The sequence below is a fragment of the Danaus plexippus genome, chromosome Z, assembly GCF_018135715.1.
Source record: "Danaus plexippus chromosome Z, MEX_DaPlex, whole genome shotgun sequence".
Lineage (NCBI taxonomy): Eukaryota > Metazoa > Arthropoda > Insecta > Lepidoptera > Nymphalidae > Danaus > Danaus plexippus.
In genome coordinates this window covers 371,513-395,666 of record NC_083559.1, presented here as the reverse complement: position 1 = coordinate 395,666, position 24,154 = coordinate 371,513, and the positions used below count along the sequence as shown (strand labels likewise).

Sequence of the window (24,154 nt, the reverse complement as noted above, 5' to 3'; positions counted from 1 at the left end):
GGAGCGTTCCGCACCATCTGTGACGAACGGCCAGAAAATTCCCATTGCGATATCGACTCTATCACGTGTAAATAAAATAGGAAATAGTAAAATGCATTACAAAGCAAATATGGACGTGAGTAATAGTTAGAGATGTTACTGTGGTGTATGGCACATGTTTTGTTTCATATATTTCTTTATTCCACACTTTGTACATTACCAAACACTAATATTAAGAAAAAAATCAGCTGTACGAAAAACTATTTTTTTTTAAATTTTATTATTTATTTTCCATTTCGTTCATATTGGCATTGCGCTTAGATTTATAGTTTGAATTTATTGGTAACAAGTCCCACTGGTACTGATTCAGTTTACTCAAACATTTTATTTTGCTTTATATTTGATCTTGTTTGACGGCGAGTAGGTGGCATCACTGTCATAGGTCATGAATACCACTCATTCCAGTGACATGCGGTAGGAAACTTGCTGCTTTGCCAAAAATTTATGATCACCTCTTATCCTGACGACTTACATGTCAATAGAAGCAGCGTTATTACCCAAACTATTATCAGTATAATTAATATTAAGGAGCATTTTTACTCACAAATCAATTTATAGGTATTCTCAGTTTAGTATCCATAAAGTCATTGTTGATTTTTATCAATTTTTTTTTGAATGAACCTGAAAATTTTGTTCGGTTTGTCCGAGTTTCATGAAAGGCTTTGTTTTTCTTATTAATTATTCGCTACCCTTGTGGGATTACTTCATGATTGAATGATTCTTTTGGACAAAAATATAAAGTTAGATAGATAGTTGTTGGTGTGTCTAATATTGTTGAAAATATTTGATATTTTTTTTAAATATTCAAAAGTTTAAAATTTTGCGACATTTATTATGACTGTAAAAATTATAACAGCTTTTGTTAGCACCAAGTACTCGGTTCGAACGACGATGCAACATTGGCGCAGTTTGTGGCTGATGTTTGAAAATTAGATAAGAGGCTGGACTGGTACAGATAGGAGTTGTGGTCGGCGATCTGTTACCGTCTGTTAGCAGCGACATCTAGCGGCCAAGCGAGGCGAACACAGCGATAAACTCTCAAGACTTTGTTCACGTAATATTCCTTTAAATAAAACTATGTTTTTCGAATATACTATTTTTATTACGCGTTTTTTATTACTTCATACTACATACTCCCGAAGTTTCCGTTCCTTAACAGCAACCGCGATCACTGGCAGCCGAGATGATAATATTAGTTTTATATAAATTAATACTCGTGAACGTAAAGAGAAATAAGACTTTCGTGAGTATTCATCGAAATATACCTAATATTTTCGGATTACTAATTTTTTTTATTATTATTAATTATCAACTCACGGACAGACGAAAGGAGATACCTATTCTCAAGTCTGTCAGTGATCACGATTGCTGCAAAGTAACCGAAACGTCGCGAGTGTGTAGTTCAAAAAATAAAACGCGAAGTAATCAGAAAATATTAGTTTCAGCAACCCGTTCTTGGGAGAGACAGTTATAATTTGAATCTGTGTATAATAAATGAAATAACATATTTACATGAATATTCACATTATCCTTGAAACTTAAATCCAGTTAAGACCATCCAATCCACTTAAAAATAGATCACTAAAGTCTTTAAAAAACTAATAACAACTTTATTTTAAATCTTCAATAAGATATAAATAAAACAACAAAAGAGAATTTAATCCAATAGAAGAGCTATGAATAGCTATAAAGCTGTTGCAGGGTCTAATGAAGGTCTTTAATAAATATAATCTCTCGTCGGATTAAGATGACGTCAATGAGGAAAGCAATACTTAGGATCGCTATTAAGATACACTCTATCATTTAAATGTTACGAAAGTTTTAAAACAGTCCACATAAAAATATTACCCACCAGCTTCCCCAAATCATTCTGGACTCTGCTATGATGTGTCCGCTCTAATACTGAAAGTCTATACTTCCGTGTCTGTGATATAATTTCTCTGGCGTATATATTATTCTGAACTTTTGCCCTAAAATTTTGACATCGGACATTCTATAGCTAGCTGAATGTCTTTGAATTTCTGGACGGACTCAGCCCTACGGAGAGTCCAGAATGGGGCTCCGTGAGTTACACTATTAGAAAAAGTTGGTTAAAACTATTAGTAATGACAGTTAATAGGATGTTTGACTCAAAATTATGACGTACTTTCCTAAACCCCTCTCAACCTAAACCTATTCTGACGGTTACATTGCTGGAAATAACAGTATTCACTTTTATACAATATTAATGAACTTGAACTAAAATAGCTTATGCTAGTATAATATACTCCCGTTTCATAATATCCTTAAAGTAATTATATGGTAAAAACGTTTTAAAGTTAACCGATATAAAACCAGCCAAATCGGTAAAGGCCTATCGATTTTTCGACTAGTAAACAAGATTTAATTACACCAAACGAGGTGATCGAATTTCATAAAATATTATATATATCTGGATATAATTATATTTCATAACCAAATAAGTGGATAATAACATCCGTATTGAATACATTTGAAAACTATATAATAATACAATCTATATAATCTGTTATAGGCATTTTTTCATATTAATAACAATAATTTATTAGATTACATAATATTATTTCTGACTTTAACTACGTAATAAATGTCTAAATATAGCTAGATTCAGATAACGTAGGCGCATATTCAACCCCCGCGACTACTGCGACTTATTAGTCTGAAATAACATAATCATCCGACGCATTGCAACGTTTCTAAAGGTACATCAATATGAAATTGCTTGTTACGAAAACATGTTAACATATTGAAAACTTATATAAATATATTGAAATCTTATATAAATATATATATATATATTATAAATTCATCATTTTAAAGACAGGACGCCAGCCTCGCTGACGTCACTAATGTCACGTGTTTCAGTACGTTCCAGATATTTTAAAATGAAACTTCAATTCTTCTAAATGTTCTTGTATTTCTCGAAGGTTCTTCATAATCACATTCTTTATGCTCCGCACTCGCGGAACTCTGCACTCCGCTGTCGTGCGTCCAGACGTCATACTTATATCAGAATTCAAAAATAGTTCTATTCTCCTTTTAAACAGCCTTTGATTTCGTTTTACTTTTAACAATAGTAACGACGAACAATAAGTTGTTATAATAATTGATGCCAGCCTTGAGTTATTTTCATATTGCATTCGTCATTGAAGCTGATAGGGCCGATATAGATATTCTCCCACGCGCGTTCACCTTTATAGAAATATCAGGATGTTTTCAAAATGTACAAAAATACCCTAAAGAAATAACTAGGGGAAAATCTGAGTCGAAACGTAGCTAGGCTTTGTGTTATTAAAAGCACTTAACTTGGAACATCTTAAAGATTCATCACGATTTGCATCGTACAGAGTTACTATTGCTGACTTATATATTAACTATGTAAAGTAGAATTATTTGAAGCCACTATACATGTGCTCATGTTTTAATAGTTCCTTGTTAACCTTATCAAGCGACCTTCGTATACCCTCTGTTAAATTCACAGCTCGGATGTGTTTGCAAGTGCAAATTAGTTATTCGCGCTGCGTCTGTGGGTTGTATTCAACAATTTCCAACAGTATTTTCAAAACAGTTTGTTTAAAGTCAAGCTTAATGTTATTTCAACATTTTAATTAGGTTATATATTATATTTCATTAATTTTGCTTGTAATATATAAAGTAATTTAAAATTTGTAGTTCATGTTAGAGAATATTTTTGTTTTTTAAGCACCAACTTTGGATACCATCGAGTTCTTCATTATTTTTAGGGAAATAATTAATACATCATCTGAGATATCTATGAACAGTGAGAGAATTATTTATTTTCATTGTAAGTCCGATAGCTCAGGTAGAAATGGTCATAACGAGACCAAAATGAGTTCAAAGTTGAAGATGATATATTTTTTTTGTACACAAAAACAAATTTTTTTTTAAGCTCAGAAATCCTTGGTTCTGCACCGACGACTTCGAACGACGACAATTTTTATCAAGGATGCAACCTTTTGAAAAAGCACTTGCAATTTAGATTTTTCTGTCCTGTCTGTTGATCGATAAATTTAGGGTCAATTAATGTGAATATACGAGTTTTTGCCCGCGAATTCGTTCGCAAAACGTCCCAGTTGTGTTCAAACAAAGATGTATAAAGAGTGTTTAAACAAGACATATAGTAACCTACGTGACAGACTTTTAACTTTAAATAACCGACTGCAGCTCCATCTTCCGGGGTGATTTACGAATTTCAAGCATCTGGGGAGACTCCCAAATGCACATAAAAAATCATTCGAATCGGTCAAGCCGTTTAGGACTTCAATGACAAACAAATGTACAGTAGGGTTATTTATATATAAAGATGATTAAATGTTATCAGAGATGCAAATATCACATAAAATTAGATTTTGACGGGCGGTAATAAAAGACAGTACGTAACCAAGCCGCCGCTTGAACTATGGAAGTAATTTTGAAGATTAAAGAATAAAGAGTACTCATAGCACAATATTATAAACCCCACCGGTACCGCCATCTATCGTCAGTCAAGTGTCTGCATAAAAATTACTTCTTTTATAGCGTCTTCCCTCGGGAACTACACGGAATGTAGGGTTTGATTGAAGCTTATATATTGGTCCGCTGTATATTCATCGAAAATATAGCTAGGATTAAAATAAATAAAAAGTACTTTAAAAAAAATTAGCCTTCAACTGTTCTATTTACGAATCAACTAACATTTGTTTTGTCAATTAATGAAATGCTTGTATGATACGTCGAAAAGCAATATCATATTAAAATGGAATGTGTTTGACTATTGAACAACCAACATTTGTCAATAAAATAGTTCAAAATGAAATTCCAATGACTGCTCATAGTTTTATGTGATATGCGAACTTAAACCGAGTCAAAGTCAATTAATAAACAAACGATACTAATTAAATATCAGACTAAAACTATTTAGGGCACAACATGGACTTGAGTGGGAATTCACTTCTTGAAACAAAGATCCGTGTACATCTGCTGCCGATCACAGTTTAAACAAGCATTTAATAGTTATCCCAACGAAAATCGCCTTCAACACTACGTAATACCGTTCGTCCATTTTGTAATAAGACATAGTTATATCGGGGGTACGTAAAATAATAGATAATTGTAGATACGCCTTTGTCCCGGTCCTATCAACTCGGATCAAACATAATGCTTAACAATTTAAGTGAGTCAGGTTAGGGATGAAATGTTACATACAGCTTTCGATGAATTATAAAGACTTGCATAATATTTTAAACGTGACGCGAAAGAGACATGGCGAAAATTATTATGTAATAACGGCGAAGTTGCATAATAATAAGAAATATTTATCCGATACCGCCGCACATATTAATCTACTAATACTACTAATCTGTATCCTCACAATCCGAAAAAGTATTTATTCAGGGAATTTATTCAGTTGTGTTGGCGTAAAATAGGTTACTTGTTGATTTTCTTCTACGGCGTAATGCGCCAGGAACGCACAAAGGGTACGCGCGGCGCATACTGTATCCTGGGTATATAAGGGAGGCTTGCGGGGAACAGCCCCAGTCGGCTTCATTCCCTTTGCGATCTTCCTTGTGAACGCACGCAACCAACAAATACTGCTGCTAAAGCAAAGTTGTCGCGTACAGGCCGCGTTGCGGCCGGGGTCGCTTGTCGAATATTATTTTTCTGAATAAGATGGCTTCTAACGAATCGGTCAGGATGACTCTCGTAGTCAAATTAAATCGCTTCAAAGTGTTACAATGCCGGAACGAAAAGTTTGTCCGCCTGGAGTTTCGAGGTAAGTTTTCATAGTTTATTATCTTAGTCTAGCCCTAATTGAAGACGCGACAACAGATTTTAGTATGCAAGAAGGAAATATTTTTCTACGGCCAGTTGCCGCTGCCGTCGGAGGAGAACTTAAAATAAGATTTAGTTTGAATTTTAGCTTGTAATTAATTTTGCTAACGCGAGTACTTAAATATAACGGTTTCCATATAAAAAAACTATAGATATGAAATATATTTTTTTTGTCTGGGATAGGAAGCAGTTAGGAAATAAAAATGTCCACTTGTAGGAAAACGGAACGAAACAAAGATAAGAGAATTTTGATAAATTTCGGTATATAATTATCACGAACATATTGTGTTCTTAAAAACAAAGGTCTTTTAAACTTTTTAATTTATGAAATAGTCCCTGAGCAATCTTCCACCGACCTCGAAAAACTCTCTTAATATTTAGGTATTATTAGAGATTTTTTAATATTTATATCGTGGCCACTTGGCCAGCCCCATTACAAGAAAAGACAAAGTAAATATTTTAGAAAGCTAATGGCCTTTGTTTAAGCCTTAAATAAAAAGAAATATTCTCATTGGAATGCTCAACGTCACGGTACCAACAACATTAATACATTTTAATGTTTTTTGAGATGGAAACGGAAACATTATAACAAAGGATTCCCTGGAAATGAACGCTGATTATTTTCTTTTAATGTAATGGAAACATTGGCTGTAATTTTTCCATTCTTATACCTAGCAGGATGTAAAATTTTCACAGTATCGGATGGTAGCTCCTCGTATACGTATCGAATCCTCTGGATGCTCGGGCGGGACAGTTAGCATGTTTTATTCATGAAGAAAACTTAACGACATTTCTAGCATCATGTGTAACTTGTCCGGGGCTGTTTTTATTGTATTTTCGTTTTCCGATCAAACTTTCCTTGAAAATTGATGAGACCTAAAAAACTGATTAATTATATAACTGAAACAAACTACATTACCAAAAAAAATTATAACATTACTTTTGAAAAGATAAATTAAAATAAAATAGGCTTTTGATTCGAGATAATCTTTTTGCTGTTTTCAAAAAGTTATTTAAATACGGGAAACTTCTGTAATAGGCGGGATCGGATGAAAGAGGATTATAATTACAATTTTTTTAACTACCTCTCTTCAATATTCAAGCAAACTCGGTTTCCTAATTTTATTTGAAGCTAATTGCCGCTGCTCAACTTAGTTTGCATAACTTTCAATATCGCTAGTGTGTCATACGATGACACAATTAGTAATAAAATTTTATTACTTCACACTATCCTTGCAGAGCTTATTTTGGCGTTAGATATTTTTTCTTTATGTGAAAGGTGGCAATGGGCAGTAGTGACCGTCGCCCGTGGAAATTCGCAACATCTCTGTTGAGGATGTATTGCAAAAATAATAAGACGAGCAAAGTGTTTATTATCAATTTTCTAATGTTTTATACGCCTTTCTCAGATTCTAACGTATGACAACGACAATGGTTTAAAATATCATAAAGGGTTAAACTTATCTTTTCCGAATGTCATGATGATGATCATTATTAAATAATAAATACGAACATAAATCCCGGCACTGGACTGTTAAACAATTCTTTATTCAATCCTAAGCACTCAACAGTACAATGATAAGGGTACCTGAAAATGTGTGGGGATTTATCAAACTAAATCTATTATGATAATATGTACATAGGTATGCTTTTTGTTCTAGAATTCGTAATTAGCTTATAACATTTGCAAAATGTTTCGCCTCTGCTTTAAAAATCTTTATGATATATATTACAGTGAGACACGCACCCACACACACCCACACAACCACCCACACACACACCCACACACACCCACACAACCCACACACACACCCACACACACACCCACACACACACCCACACACACACCCACACACACACCCACACACACACCCACACACACACCCACACACACCCACACACACACTCACATAAACACACACACACACACACACACACACACACACTCACTCACACATACACCCACACACACCCACACACACACACACACACACTCACATACACCCACACCCACACACACCCACACCCACACACACACTCACATACACACACACACACACACACTTACACTACCCCCTACACTCACACTCACACACGGACACGGACACGTTCACGGACACGGACAAGGACACGGACACGGACACGGACGTATATATGTACCTAGAGCTATATATACATTGTAGTTCCTTTCTGTCCAAGATCCCAGGGCCGTCAGCCCTTACTTATTTTTTGATGGACAAAACATTTAAAATAGGTTAGCATAAGTGTCCCTAGTAAACGTAAACATATCTACTTGCTTATACCGACGGCCAATCCTCAGGTAACAGATTCTGCAGGTAAGTAAAAATTGTCCTCACTTTACTTAGTTAAGGTCTGATTTTCACGTATGTTGTAGGAAGTATTGTATCAATGTCAAATGATTGATGTCACATTTTGTCGGCTAGGTGGTGGTAATAAATCATTTAGTTATTAATAACGCTTTCATTGGACAAATAACAAGATAATGCAAGGGTATTAAAAAGGAGCTTAATTATCATGCATGCTGGATGGATGCATGGATGCGTGATGGATTTGAATAATGATTAAAACTTCAGCAGCAGAATAAGTCTAGCATTCACTGGCTGACTACACCAGTTCCTCCTTACTTGGATAAATTTATATTAAGTTTAGCGCTAAGACGTTCTTTATAACTATACCTTGAGAGGTAATTAAGAATGTATTTCTCAAACCTGCTAATGTAAAGGAAGCAATAACAAAGGTTAATGAGATGTTGTATAAAGAGAAAACAAAATCGTTTAAGATATTACATTATGCTTAAGTTAATTTTATAATTCTAAGCTTTGAAACTCAAAGGCACTTTATGATGCAGAGCTTTGCGTGTATAATGTTTCTTTAACATAGTCATGATAGTTGGCTCTTTGAAGTTTTATTTGTAGAATCTAACGTTGTTTAATATTACGTTCTTGTTTTATAAATAATATTACATAAAGAGAAAACGTGATCTTTTTAGTTCCTAACGGACCTTATCCATATCTTATCGAACACTTGAACGTAACAGAAAAAAGTACTACGGCTCCTCAAATAACGTACTTCATGGTTAGCTAATAACATTGCTATCGCGTAAAATAGTCGTTTGCGTATCATTATCAGAATATTTAACCAATCAGTGATAATTTCTACCCAATCAGAACTATTTGGGAAGGAAAACTGGAAGCTCAGAAGGTCTTATATCTATGCATCTACTAGTATTTCAGTAAAAGAACCTTATCTTATAGGTTCCACTGCAGCTTTTCCAACGTTTCTTATGAGAAAAATTATTCATATTTATTTTCCCTTAAACTACCATGAAAATATTCCCTTTCATTGTATCATCTTGATCTCAATGATGATGCATGATATTTTCAGTAATACGTCAGACAATATTTAACGGACATATTTGAATATTTTGTGATGCTAGTTCAATATTGTCATGGTTTCTGGTCAGTACTAGCCAGCATTTCCACTCGATCATGACTGGTGACTGCCCTCCGATCGGATAACTGACATTCAAATCTCTCCAGTTCCATTTCTTCTTAAAATACAAAGATCCTCACGACAGTCGAGTCAATAATTCAGGGAAGAGCTTCCGTCTTTTTGCTAAAAAAATATTTACAACCACCAGATTTTTGTTTCAAGGAAGACCTATCTTTTAAAATCCAGTTGAAAATGATCCTGAAGAATTAATTAAATTAAATAAAAAGAAAAGTCTAAAAATATTTAAGTTTAAAATGCTATCAGCACCATAGAGCTTTTATAAATGCTCTCTGGTTTGATATTTCTCTCGTCTCAATGACCATTTGACAGAATTCTCTTTGTATCTATCAATTGTTTTAAGCTCAGATTTAAACAAAGTTATTTCGATATTTTAAATGTCAAAACTAGGGTCAGCTTTAAATGGAAATGAATAACTAAATGTATTTTGATTTCATGTATTTACAGTGAAGTGAATGGAAACTCTATATTTATTCAATATTTTATTTCTACATTGTTAATAGAAATAACAATCATGCAGCTATACACAGAATATATTTTCAATGTTTTTATTTTTGGAATTATCACAATATCAGTTCGACACAATATTGGCGACAGAAGAATAGATTTTAAAAATAAAACCTTTTGTTTAAATTTTTGCAGTTATGTGACAAAATGCGGAGAAACTGTATTAAAATATTTTTGAAATGAATAAACGGTTGAAGGTTTATAATTGGGAAATGTCAGAGTTTCTATAGTCTTCGGTTGAATAGAGATTGCCGTGATTCAAATGATTTCCGCTGCCTTTTATAAACACAAATAATTTAAGCGTCCCTTTCCTATCTACACCAATTACACATGTTTTGGGAACCCTCTGGCGTTTTTGGCTATGTTAAAAAATATACGATGCTATAATTTAGATTTATGGTCCTGATTTTGTCAGTAGAGAAAAATGGAATGAAAGTGACTCCCGGGAAATAGCATAAAATTATTTTTATAATCATAATAAATTTATCATTTTACAAAAAAAAAATCGGACAGACCTGTTACCTAGTATCATGGAAACGTTGAGTAAATGAAGGGGTATTTGTGGTACACCCTAGCAAAGGAAATTGCAATACGTGTGGGAATCGTCTACGTATAAGATACGTAACGCATTTAAAGTCTACTAAGCTTCATAGCTACGACGTAAAAAAAATATTCCAATGTTTAACAAAATTTTTATAGAGAGATACTTTTACGCTGCGATAGGTACAGTAGCAATGAAGAATGTAGCAAAAACGACGACAAATGAAAATATTTGTGGTTTAATGTACTTCGGGGTACAAAAATACAACTTAACTTAGTACCAAGGCAGAATGATTAAATTATGTATCAGTACATTTACCTAATATCTCATACTTACATAAAAAGGGTTTCGAGCAAGACAATGTGGTCCTAAGAATGTGGGCGGACAAAATCTGTAACCGGGACCATATTAAGAATAGTTTTATTCGATAATATATTACAAAGCAGAAGGACTTCACATGATAGTTTCTATATTATTCGTCTAGCTTGCTCCTGGTCACAGAAAACAATACGTATTACTTATTTAATGTGTTGTTAGAAATATTAAACTGCACATACATATCTGCATATTTGTTGTGTAATAACTAAAAAACACTTTTTAATTATTCTTTTCAATATCATGTATCTATTTAAAATGCTGAGGAAACAGGTAAATCTTTTATCTCAAGAACGCGGAGCGTGAACACGTAAAGCTCTATTATTTGCTAGTATCACACATGTTTTATTTGAATCAAATAAAAGTGATTACAAAATGCTGTGGAAACTATCACACGGTTTCTTGGACTTGAAAGGACTTGTTTGTCCTGCCCTCGATCCAACGCATTTGTGGTTGTTACGTGAAGTATTTGAAGAAAACTCTGAGTAAACAGAATGACAAAAATAACAATCGTGCGGGTATCTTGTATATTTGGATAGCAAATTATCCAATTTGGAATTCGTGTTGTCTGGATTAGCTCCAGGACTATATTCTGTAAAGTCTTTTATAGCGAATTAGAAAATAAACACTGAGGACCAACCAATAACAAAATTTTTAAGAGTTTAAGAAAAATCGCACTTCAAAAACATATCAGTAACAAAGTCAAGAAACGTAGCCTAAAATAGACAAGGATATTGCTGGTATGAAGTTACGTTAATTTGTTGGGTGTAATCTAACTAACTTGAAAGTTTCCTTACACTCTGAAGAGACTTATTATTGCTTCATTATGTACGCAAAGCTTCCTTAATGTATTTGACATTTATGCACTAGTTTCAAATTATCTTTGCACTAAATCAAAGCTTTCACGAGTCGTGAATATACATTACATATACCGACCCGGGATTCATGACATTCAAATGTCATCTGTAAAATATATATTATATTTTAAATACTTCCTATAATGGGAAACTGATGATAATTTAAACGTCATAAATAACTCATATATAAGGTGAAGCTGTATATAAATTTTAAACTAATTGAATACTAATAGACGGACCGGTAGAGAGTGAATGATTTCGGTAATAACGATGACGTGTTACGTAACATCAACTGTATTGTGCGATAGTTTAGTAAATCCTTTGCCATATATGTACGAGGCTCAATTAATTCTATGCACTGAAAGACCGAATATTAGCTATCGACTGTACGTTACTATAGAACAGGAAGCCAATTATAACATCGTGGAATAAGGCGCTTCTTAAAACTTCTTTAATTATAATAATATTTAGACTTCGCAATAAATTAGCTATAAGGAATGAAGAACAATTTGCGGGGTATCATCGTGCCCGTGATACGACGCGACGTCCAGACTAGAATAAAATAAGCATTGCTTAATTTTAATTTAATATTACATTTTGAAGGAAAAGTTAAAATTAAAAAAAACAAGTTCGGTTATTATAAAAATTCTGTACGCTTAATTACAAACCAGCGATTTTAATTAAAACGATATGGGATTCGGCAATCACGTTCGGAGTTTGTTAAGATTTAAATTATTTGTATATTTTGAGTTCATATTTTTATTATTTTATTTATATTAATACCGCAATAGCGTGGGCAATATAATAATATCATTAAATAATATATAGAATGATGGAATTGACATATTATATTCAGAAAATTAAGTCTTATTATGTGTGTAAGTAATTACCTTCATGCCGTAATTAGTTAGTTCCGATAACACTAAGCCCACGCAGGGTTTAAATATATAATATTGCCTACATTTCAAGGGAAATCCATTCATCATTTAATAGATTCATTCTGATGTAACACAAACGTCAAATATAGCAAGTTATTGTATTGTACACGGACCACTGAAACCTGAAAAACGATCCTCAAATCAATCATCTTCAAGAAACTAAACGCGAGGAGATAGGGGATAGGATTGACCTATTCTTTTACGAAATTTAATTTTCGAAGTGCCTAAAATCTTGATTACTAAGACAGAACTACTTTGTACTGATTCAGAGTGACTCTCGGCTGGCGGAACGCTCCCTACTGATTTTTGAAATGTTTTTGCATTTTAATGTTCGGAATAAATATTTGAGAAACACTCCAGGTTTAGATAACATGAAGCGGACAATATTAACGCCGCGTCATAAGAATAAAATACGACAGTAATGAAATACAAAGACGTAGTATTCTAGAATGTTACAGAACTTTATGAAATTAAAATAAAATTAAAATACTTCCTTTTTTCGGTATCATAAGAACATTTACCCGTCAATTAATACGTTCAAAGTTTTTATAAGCGAATCATATTAAAAAAAAAATTACTTCAAATCCGTAAACAGAATTAATTTTTAAATAATGAGTTTCCTATGAATTCAAAATCACTGAATGAAATATTTTTTCTTTTCATTTAATATAATATATTTTCAAATGAATCGTAGTTTTTTTTTGTGTTAATTTTATTAACGTGAATGTTTTATACGAACAGGTTCTCTAATTAAATGGTAACCGCTCTTACATCGGCCCGATACGAACCAATCAAAGTGCGTAATTTGATTTTGTTTATTATAGACGAATTATTGTATTAACATTTAATTAGAACATATTACTCGGTGATTTAATTAAGATATATTTCGGTAATTAGAACGTAATTACTTGCGACGTTGTGTAACAAGATTTGTTTTGATAAAACTGATGTGGAGGAATAAAATGTTTATTATGAGACTACATATATATAAAGTCTTTTAAGAGAAACAAAGACGTTATGGGAATTCAATTCGCTTATCATTTTATTCAAATACATGTTATTTAGACTGAATTCGATTGTTGAAGATTATGTATATATTTTTTTATTAGTGTAGAGGTAACAACCAACGAAGCAGCAAATCAAATAACATCGGTAAAAGATAAAAGATGAACACTCAAAATAAGTGATTCTGAAATCCTTTTAATATAAGAAAATGAAATAGTATTAAAAATTTTCGATGTAAAAAATTTTAACGTCGTAATAAATTAAATTTTCAGCCCTAAATTATTAAACAGATTTTCACTGATTGAATCGACGCTGAATTTTGCTTTTTGATTAAAAAAAAACATGTTTTAAATATGTTCTAAAATATATGTTTGCGTAAAAAATTAAAAGTTTTAAAAGATTTTGATAAATACGAAATGTATCTGTCTGTTTTTAGTAATACGTAGTAAAAATAATAATGTGTCTCCTATGAGTTCATACAGCTCCCTGGTGACGCAGAGCGTGAAATTAGAAGTGTGTGGAATTTACGACGTGTCTATATTACTTAAAATTTCTAAGTGTACATTTAGAACATCTATGTTATAAAGGTTAATATGAGACGTGAAACTAAATAGAGTATTTTGTTTCAGGTTTCGAAAAGTACACCACCGTCGCTAAGAGTCATCGAGAACTACTCTTTATACAGGAGGTAAGATATTGCCAGGGACGATATGACACTAATAGATATGGGAAGTCAGGATTGTATAAAAAGAATTCAGCTTAGAACTTTGAACAGAAGCGTTATCGTCAGATGTTCTTTAATGACTCCCCAGATAAATCAACATCTCTACTAAGTTTCCCAAGTAATGTCTCCTTTGAACTTAAGTAGCTTTGTTTCTTTAGGGTTACAATTATTTTAATTTCAGGCTCGTTGTTAAATGTATCAATTTCCTTATACGCAATGTCGAGTCAAATGTTTTTTATGGTCTTTAGAAAACATTGTGAAATTTCTAAGATATGTCTCAAGTCGCAACTTGCAAATTAAATTAATTTTTTTGTCTATTTATAATTAATTTTAATGGAGTTCTAGCTTTGATTATAAACGTGAAGCTCTAATGATAATATTTGCTCGCTAATTCAATAAAAGTAACATTTCAGTCCAGTCACTGGTGAAGGGAAAATAATTTTCATAATTGAAACTTTCTTGGCTGTAGCGGTCTTATATTTAATTAAAGGCAAATAGTTCGTTTTTAAAGTGTTGATTTTCACGACTAAGTGTAGCAAGCATCATTCTTTATGCCAGGTATACCAAAAATTCTCTGTATTTTATTATATGTATGAATCATGAAATGGTCACAGAATTTCGATGTACATGATGTGAGGCCTGGCCCGTGACGTCACCCTCGAGGCCTGATTGAATTCATAACTATTCAGCTTTTAAATATTTATATCACATGTGTATAGCCCGCCTATATACATTTATCAGCGCATATACTTTTTTATTTATATAACGTATATGTATTGGAACCGTTATTGCAAAAAGTTACAAAATTGTTATGTTTTTACTAAATACAGTTTTTTTCACCGAAGCGATATTATTGCGATAGATCTGTTGGAACGTTTTAACTTCTGTTTACTGGAATACCTAGCGTTGAGAGTAAATACGATCATTCAAGAAGTGAGCAACAGATGTGACAAAGAGCAAAAAGATTAATAGAATGAGATTATACGGAAATATGTTAAAGAAAAGGTCTAATATTAGCTTTCAACTAACCTAAAAGCCATCTGGATTTACCTCTTATGATAAAACTTTTTTAGCGAATTTGATTTAACAAACAGTTATGGCAATAAAAACTAAGTTAACAGTCCAAAACTATTTTAACGGAGGACATTTGTCAGATGCTGTTACAGTACGAAGTAAAAATAAAGATTATAAACCAATTTGTGTTCAGCCGCTGTTAAGGTTGGGTTAGTTATAGAAAGTGGAAGCCATGACGGATATGCTCAGGATTAATACCCTTCACCCACGAACTGTAGCCATCAAACTTACACGGATTACAAGATAATGAGCTTTGCAAACAAACACAATACTGGTCCAATTTAGATTTGGGACATTTCTATGAGGTATATTCTATTGAAGCAATTATCGAATACTCCGATTACTTTAAAAATTGTTCAAGCCCAAGGGATTCTTTTAAGGATTTTAGATAGAGAAGTTCCTGACTGATTAGGACTTTAACATTATCCTGACACTATTTTTGGGACAAATATAAATAAATTTGGTGACTGTTTCAGAATCAGTATATAAATACTCTACTAATTTAATTTCGTAGATAAAATTTGTTTATACGTTTATATTATTAATACCCTGAAACAAAGATTTGCCAACAGTAGACAGAAATGTCTGTAGCTAGGGTGATGGCGTGATGTCCATGTGTTGTGTTTTAGAATGAAAATACTGTGTAGTATATACGAAAAACATAATTTTATTTTAATTAAAACATAATATTATGTCGTCAATATGATTTTTTTAATGGATCAAATTGTAAAGTCACAAATTTGAGTAAATACAAGAAGTTAGGCAGAAGCAACAGTCCTACATTTGTAACATCAAGCGAGGATATAAAAAAAATATAATACTATCGCTTTCACTTATCCCATTTCCATAAACTTAGAGAGTATCAGTTATATGTCAAAGTAATATCGTCAACAAAGTAATTTGAATGAAAACGTTCACAAAATGTAATGTAAACATATTAAATGTTTATTCGGTTGTCTAAATCGAATTATCTGTTGAGATTTTTATTTCAAATAACATTCATACAAAGTAACGTAACGAACTCCCCCAGCGGGCAACGATGTCAATCTCGGGTTTTTCGTCTGAAGTTCTGATACAGATATTAATCAATGTTTCAAAGCTCTATGGACCGGGACAGCGTTTTCGTGATTTTAATATGTTAGCCGTTTCATGTTTCCGACATAAGAAGCGTAGGCTTATTAAGGAAAGCAATTACTTGCAAGAAGTTTCGCAAATTTAAAATAAAGAAAGTTTTAAAAATGTTACATAATATAATTGTAACATTGTGAAGTTTAAAATTTTACATCTTAATGAAATAAGATATAGTTCATATCTTTGATGAGGTTCGGTTACGATTGGTAGCGACTACTTAATTAGGAATGATTTAAAAGTACATTTCAACGTTATACCCTTTTATTTAAAAGTCAATTGCAGTGTTCACAAAATAAGAGCCTTGTGAATATAGATTAATATGTTGAATGTTTATTTAATATCAAACAACGTTAAAAAAATGTAAAAATACAAACCATGATACAGGTTATGTTATATTCATTCTGTTATTGGAAGCACCCGGTCGAGTCTTTTGTTTTATTTTCAGTGACGTTGTTTTCTTTAAAAAATCGAGTACATTACATGGTTTGGATCGTAGGAATAATTATAATGAAATTGTATATCTTGCCTTTTGTTAATATTGACTTTACGGGTTGTATTGTTTTATGAACGAAGTTGAAAAGTGTCTGCCTTGTAATTTCTGTAGTCGTTCGGTGATATCTTGAGTGACTTGCGACACTTGCATAAGTATAGTGTATAACTGACGACCCTCAGGGCTTGAGAAAACCGACATGTTTTTATCATACATATAAAACATTTTTCTATTAGGAAGCCTTTATAAAATTAGCTGTATTATTTTATTTTATGAAACACACAACACACGTTATTTATTTAAGCGAATCATTTGTCAATGAATAGCCTGCACAGCTGCGATTTTAGTGGAAATTCTATCACAGACTAGTATGTAATAAAATTCTTTGTCCAGACATTCGAATGGCCGGTCGTGGAGGTTTTGCTGCCGGGCGAGGTGCTCACCGTGCAGCTCATCATGCGCGGGAGGTTCGGCACCCCTCGTCTCATGGGAATATACCGCCTCGGGATGCACATCCTGGTTAATGACCGCCACCTGACTGTCACCGACAGCTTGGTTGATAACAACAACAGGGCTGTTCCGGTAAGTGGTTTATACAGGGGAACACTGGCCGAAATAACGTAGTTGAAATTTGACCAAATTAAATAGGTTCATTCAATGTTTACATCGAATCCTGACAGGTTTCTGACAACCTGAGTACACAAGTTGTACCTCCCTTTTTTCGTAATAATTATAGCTTAATCCTTCGTCTGAGACAGCGTTTTCGTGAGAATGAGTGGGTGCTGACCTCTGTATCTCTTGTGTACATTTCAAATACGCTCTAGCGGTGTGTGTCCTGTGGTTTCATAGCAATATCAAAGGCAAGCATCCGGCTATATTTGTACTTCATTATATGTTTGAACTTTGATATCTATTTGGCGCTATTACTGAGAATTCAGCTTTAATATTTGTCAGGATATATTATCATGTTTTAATAAATAAATCATTCATTTGTAACGCTTTCTGAAAATCCATATTTAGCTCATTATTATAGTCACTGGCGACCTCTGGTAAGGATCGAAACTAAGCAACCACTTATTCAATATTAAAAATTCGTTTTGTCTACAATGAAGTAAACTAATATATTTTTGGTAATAAAGTTATTGCCTTGTCAGTTCCATACAATAAAATCCGAAGTACTCCGAAGTACTGTTGACCGAATGTATGGAGGACGTCTAACCAAGACAAGAATTCCCCTGATGATATACCTCGTTTACGATCGAAACTATGTTACTGTGGCAAATATGCATGGACACAAATTGGATCGGAAGAAATAAGAGAAGTAACAGGTTGCTCAGCGGAATGGGTTGCTTTTTGATATACTTTTGCTCTGCGTATTTTTACTATTGAAATATTTGTGTTTATGTGTCGATTGGGTATTCATAGCAATAAATAAATAAGAAATACTAGGAGCCAGGCCCAGCTTCGCACGGGATCTTTACAAAAAATATTAAATTTATATTATGATAACTTACAAATGGTACGCCCGATTTAAATGATTTAAAAAGTATTTACAAATACTGATATAGGCTTGAAAACGAAGTAATTTATTTTAATAAAACAAAAAACCTAATACCGTATTTATGTAAATAGCTTTTCAATAGACGCTTTAGGAATGCTAATTTTCAAAAGTTGTAAAATGGATATAGTATGTTATCCTCAAGTCATCAACTTAACAAATTATATACTAAAACCTTCCTCAAGAATCACGCTATCGAGTGGTGATAACTGTATGATAATCGGTGCAGTAGTTTTTCCGTTTTTCGCGAACAGACAGACAGACAGACGCGGCGAGGGACTTTGATTATAATATATATGCATAGATGTCAAGCACTTAGTTGAATAAGAGTTCTCATATCTATCTTTAGTTTACAATTCTGTTTATATAGTCTAAATCATCCTAAGTCTCTACAGTGACAATGTGGTTAAAGTTATATTTGTCTGAGAGTGGCTCCCACCTATAAGGTGCGGGCGGCGCTTAGAGAACCGCATGCACATTAGACGTATGTAAAACTTGAAGAGTAGATGTTACAAGGCGTATCATATAAAGAGTCCACATAATTTTTTGAAATAGAAATAAAACTCTAGTTAATATTAATAACAGTCGCCTCGTCAAGTAGCAGTAAGGATATTATTTGAAATTCTGTTTCAAATACATTACTCAGTATTCTTTAAATTTCAATGAGCGAAGCCTGACCTAGTTTTGTTATTTCTTAACCTAAAACTCAAGCTGTAAATTTATACTTGGTTCAGTTCCATACGCTCACGAGTACGAGCATCGCGTTAGTCCATTCAACTTGCTATTAATTTTCTACAAGTCCAAAGACTGCTTAGACTTTTGTGTTGTACACTTTAAGTTGGTGTGTTTTTGTATAAAATATATGTAATCAATTATCTCAGCAATTATAACCAACACGAACCTTCGCGTATTTTGTTTGCGGCATTGTAGTGACTAGTGGGGAATCAATTCAAGCAACTTTAATTATTTGCAAAATACAATGGCGTATGTCCTACTTAATCAGTGATATTTTATCGAGATTTTAATGTTGTATTTTTACAAGTTCAGTTCATTCCGTTTGAAGCTTCTTTGTATAAATTTTGAACCCCTTGAATTTCTTTTAGAGCTCATATATCGTATAGAGACGACTTATTAATTTAAAAACATTGATTAATAAAAAAAAATGACAATATTTTGGCAGCGAGCATATAACATGAAAAAGCGCCGTTGCTAGATAATTCTATAATTGGTGCGAGCTTATTAAGACAAAATAATCAGCTCTCGGATACAGCTCGCTGATTTAAAACGAATTATAAAGTATCGAATTTTATTTTCATTAAATTAATACCTTAATGATATCCTCACCAGTCAAGCTACGCAGTTAAACCTCAGTACAGTACACAGTTGAAATGTTTAAATCAAATGCATTGTCAATAAAAGATGTACGGAGTAGAAATTGTTTTTACGGGTTTCACAATTCATACTTCATTTTCGAGATGGGTAGGTTGTAAAAATTACCATAATATAGAATCATAACTGACAATAACGGTCCTATCAGATGAAATGTGACGTCGGGGAAATGAAAGAATACTAAGATGTTTTATAATGACAAACGCTCGTTCAAAATTAAAGAAACAATAAAACGTTAATATGTTTAAATGTCAGACTTTAGATAAATTTCTCACATCATTCAATGCCGCGTTAAACTAGTATTAAACACAGAATTATGTATAGAATGAGAAAATCCGATAGTTCAATTAGAAACATACAAGGTGGACATTTATTTCCGTTCCCTGAACATAAAGTCCGGTGATACTAACAGTAAGACTAACCCGAACTAACACAGGGACGAGCTTCATTTTAAAGTAAATTTCAAGTAAATATAACTGTATTTGTAAACTGTCTCTAAGGACTGTTTATTCAACGAACATATTTTAATTAAAATGTTTTGGTTCTCGTACTAAAGAATTTTTAATACACTAAGTTGAAGTTTAAGTTGAATGTTATAACGCAGTAACAGATTTTTAAATGTCATTTCTTTGTTACGTATATTTACTAGCTTTTACCCGTGACATTGTCCACTTGAACTTCGGGGTTGGATTCGGAGAAAAATGTACAAAGTGTATTAAATCAATAGACATTGAAAGTAACATCCAGCTACCTCTATTGTCCGTGTCACATGACTTCTTGCAAAATACAATAGATATGTCTTGATCCTGCCAAAACTATAAGGAATTCTGAAAATTATTGTATCCTATATCTTACTCCAATAACGAAGCTATATTACTGTAACGTTTCATCAAAATCCGCGCAGTAGTTTTTGAGAATACGAGAAACAAACATCCAAACTCCCATATAATTATAGCACTAATAATATTGTTTGATTGCTAGAGTCATTATTATTATTATCGGATAATGGGAACAATTATCTCATGATATACGGATATTGGTTCTATAGTATTGTATAATAGATAAAAGCTATTGTGTTAAGACATCTTAGATATTTGTTCGTGTCCCATTATGCATTGTGAGCTGCGTGTCGATGTTGTAAAATAAAATAAATACGCCTGTGATGTGATCTTTATCCCTCAAATTTTGCGGATTATGGCTACTTCGGGTGAAATTACAAAAGCTTTATTTGTTCAACGCGTGCAAAGAAAATATGTTTGTGAAGTTAAATTAATGATATAAGCTGTCATAGCTGTTTGTTTTATGTCCCCTTAGTGGAATAAAATATAGATATAAATTTTACGTAAAATTTTTTTATGTAGATGTATTATATAAACATGTTTCTCTTAATATTTCATACAATTATGTGATATTTCTAGACAAAAACCACCACGACCGCTTTTGTGATAGACCATAACGAAACGTAATTCTCAATTCAATTCTTTACTAAAGGATTTTCCCAGTTTTTTCCTTTGTTGGTGGTACATCGAATTTCAACTCGGAGAGAAATGTTCTTAGTATATTGAATAAATACACGCAGTAACACAAGCCATTGAGGGCTATGTTTTTTTTTCATATTTAATTAATCGTTACCGTATTATTTTTAATTCGTCCAGTATTAGTGAAGTAATTGCAACAGAGTCCATACATCCTCACAAACTTTCATTTATAATTAAGTTTTCCCTTTGTCTGTACTGACAATGGAACTGTCATATCCGGCGTTTATTATATATCTGGTTATGACGTCTTCTGTGCACCTCTCCGAGCATATCCGTTTGAACTCCGTAGATTAATCTACCTGGTAACTGTAGCATACCTAAATATATTGTATATTAAATTCGATTAAGGATATATTTAGAAATGATTTAGCTGCTACGATCCGAGAAATGAAAAAAAGAAATTTAATATTTACTTTATGTATTTTGCAGTTAGTTTTGTATCTTTCACTTTTCACGTTCAAGTTCACGTTATTTATAAAGTTAGTCTGGCATGGATATGATCTTGCTTCCTTTGAAGCATTTTTAATTTCCGCGCCAGATTTTTCTGAGCGATTTTCATGTCAGAGGTGCAAATTAAAAACGTCTCTTACGAAGTGAAAGATAGACACGCTTCGTTGAACACAGCTATATTTATGGCTCATTTCTATTTCAAATTTAAAATGATTTATTGAGATATTAAAAGTCAATTCAATTTTATTTTATGGCCTTATATTAAAGGTATAGCCGCAGCTCTACAGTTAGTTCAAACTCACTGGGGTATTAATATTGAAATATTTATAAAACGAGAATATTAATTGACTTCACTGAACAGGTTTTTCTACTTCCACACTAGTGGATTTCTACAATATCAAGGGACTTTGTTCAAACCTAACCTGATAATTGCACAACCGACCACTCTTTTCCTGACTGAGATGTAGATAGCCCGCCTGTCAGGCTGTTGAAACCTGGTCAACATCAATAAAAAGAGAGAAAATCAACGGAGTATCCTCTTTGGCTCGAACTTGACCTTGATGGAAGATAGTAGCAATATACCCAGCAACCCCCCTATATACAATGGCGCTCTGTGGGATATTCTACGCCTGACACAAGCATCTCGCAAAGAGATTTATGCCGAGAGCTGTTTCATCTTAAAGTATGTTTCCACTTCCCTTAACCCCCGGGTTGGGGTCATTGAGAATCAAGAGAAGGCTTTGCCATTCAGCCTCAAAATGGCGAAAGCGTTCGGGCGGCTCTGGCATCAGGGCCTTCTATCGGTTCTATGATATTACGGGTTGCCCGAGAGATGGATGGATCTTAAACTGGATGTTTTAGCAGATTTCTGAAATGCTAGATACCTGGTCAGCCAATTCATATAGGCTGTTGAAAAAAGTTGCTTCGATAGCATGAACTTAAATACTGGCGACATGGTGCTAATAAAATTTCTCCCACATATCAATAATATATTTTCTATTGATGTAATTCATTGTGGGGGGGGGGGGTGACAATACTGGGGTTGCCTTCTATACCACCTTGTAGAAGAATGTTAAAAACAACTCGTGTCTGAAAACGAGAGTACTCTATCCAGGATGTCCGATTAAAGTCGAGATAACTTGGTCCGATTGAACCATAGCAAGATGCGTTTTTGCGTTAACGGCTAAAAAAATTCCACTCATTGTAGTCCCACATTTCCTTAATTACCTCTACCAGAATTTTAATGGCCAAATACGCCTAATATTGCTCTCATATCTGGGCTGGCGCACCCACCTACCAACTTGGACATCTTGACTCCATTTTAAAACGAATTCTGCGAATTCTTAATGAATCCATTAGTTTCTGAAACGCTAAGTCTCAAGAGAGGTCTTGCTTCCACGTGTGTTATCTACTTACCGTATAACGGAATGACACCATATGCACACTTTGGCTTCCTAAAGGTTGCGTAAACTGCGGTTTATAAAAAAAATAACATAGGACAAGACAGTAAAACAAAGATGATAAGTCGTGTTGAATATATATGTACAAGTATTTCAAATTAAGCTTTTTATAGAGTCTGTATACTTAATTTACCATAAACATTTTAAGTCGAGAAACAATAGCAAAACAAACTGCTTAGTCATTAGATACGCAGTTAAGTAATTTTGTTATTGTAACACGAGTTTGCCGCAATATACTAAGTAGAATTGGATTCTCGAAATAGTAAAAGCTTTGTTGAATTTAATAAATTATATTTCATCAATAAAAGTACGTGTTTGCTGTAGAAGGATCAAAAGTAAATTAGGATATCCTAGTCGTCGAGGCCGCTTCTTACTTCTGGAAAGAAAGAACGATTTGCTCGATATAAATACTTGCGAAGGATGTGACCCTCAAGTTCTACTTCATCGAAGCCTTATCTGTTATCGATTCGTGTTAGATGAAATTGAATCATCAGAAATCCACACATCCTAAAGCGCAAGGAAAAGTTATTGAAAACTATTTTTCGAAATAATACTTTCCCATTAAAAAGAGTGCCAAGTGTCCCAAAAACGAAAATACAGATATACCTTCCCCTAACAGTACCTTCATGGCTCAAGGCAAAAGCCGTCATCTATATGAGTATATGAATATATAAAAATGTGATTAAAAATAGGGAAA

At 33.1% G+C, this 24,154-nt stretch overlaps 1 protein-coding gene across 1 annotated transcript in view; it reads left to right on the top strand.

Annotated features, from left to right (window-relative positions):
• The first annotated feature begins 14,275 nt into the window (after positions 1–14,275).
• LOC116777127 (otoferlin-like) overlaps positions 14,276–24,154 on the top strand; it is a 46,529-nt gene continuing 36,650 nt past the window's right edge. Inside the window, exons 1-2 of the mRNA XM_032670506.2 lie at positions 14,276–14,331; positions 17,456–17,644. Coding sequence (XP_032526397.2) covers positions 17,519–17,644 — 126 coding nt within the window. The 5' untranslated portion in view covers positions 14,276–14,331; positions 17,456–17,518. The remainder of the gene's footprint in view (positions 14,332–17,455; positions 17,645–24,154) is intronic.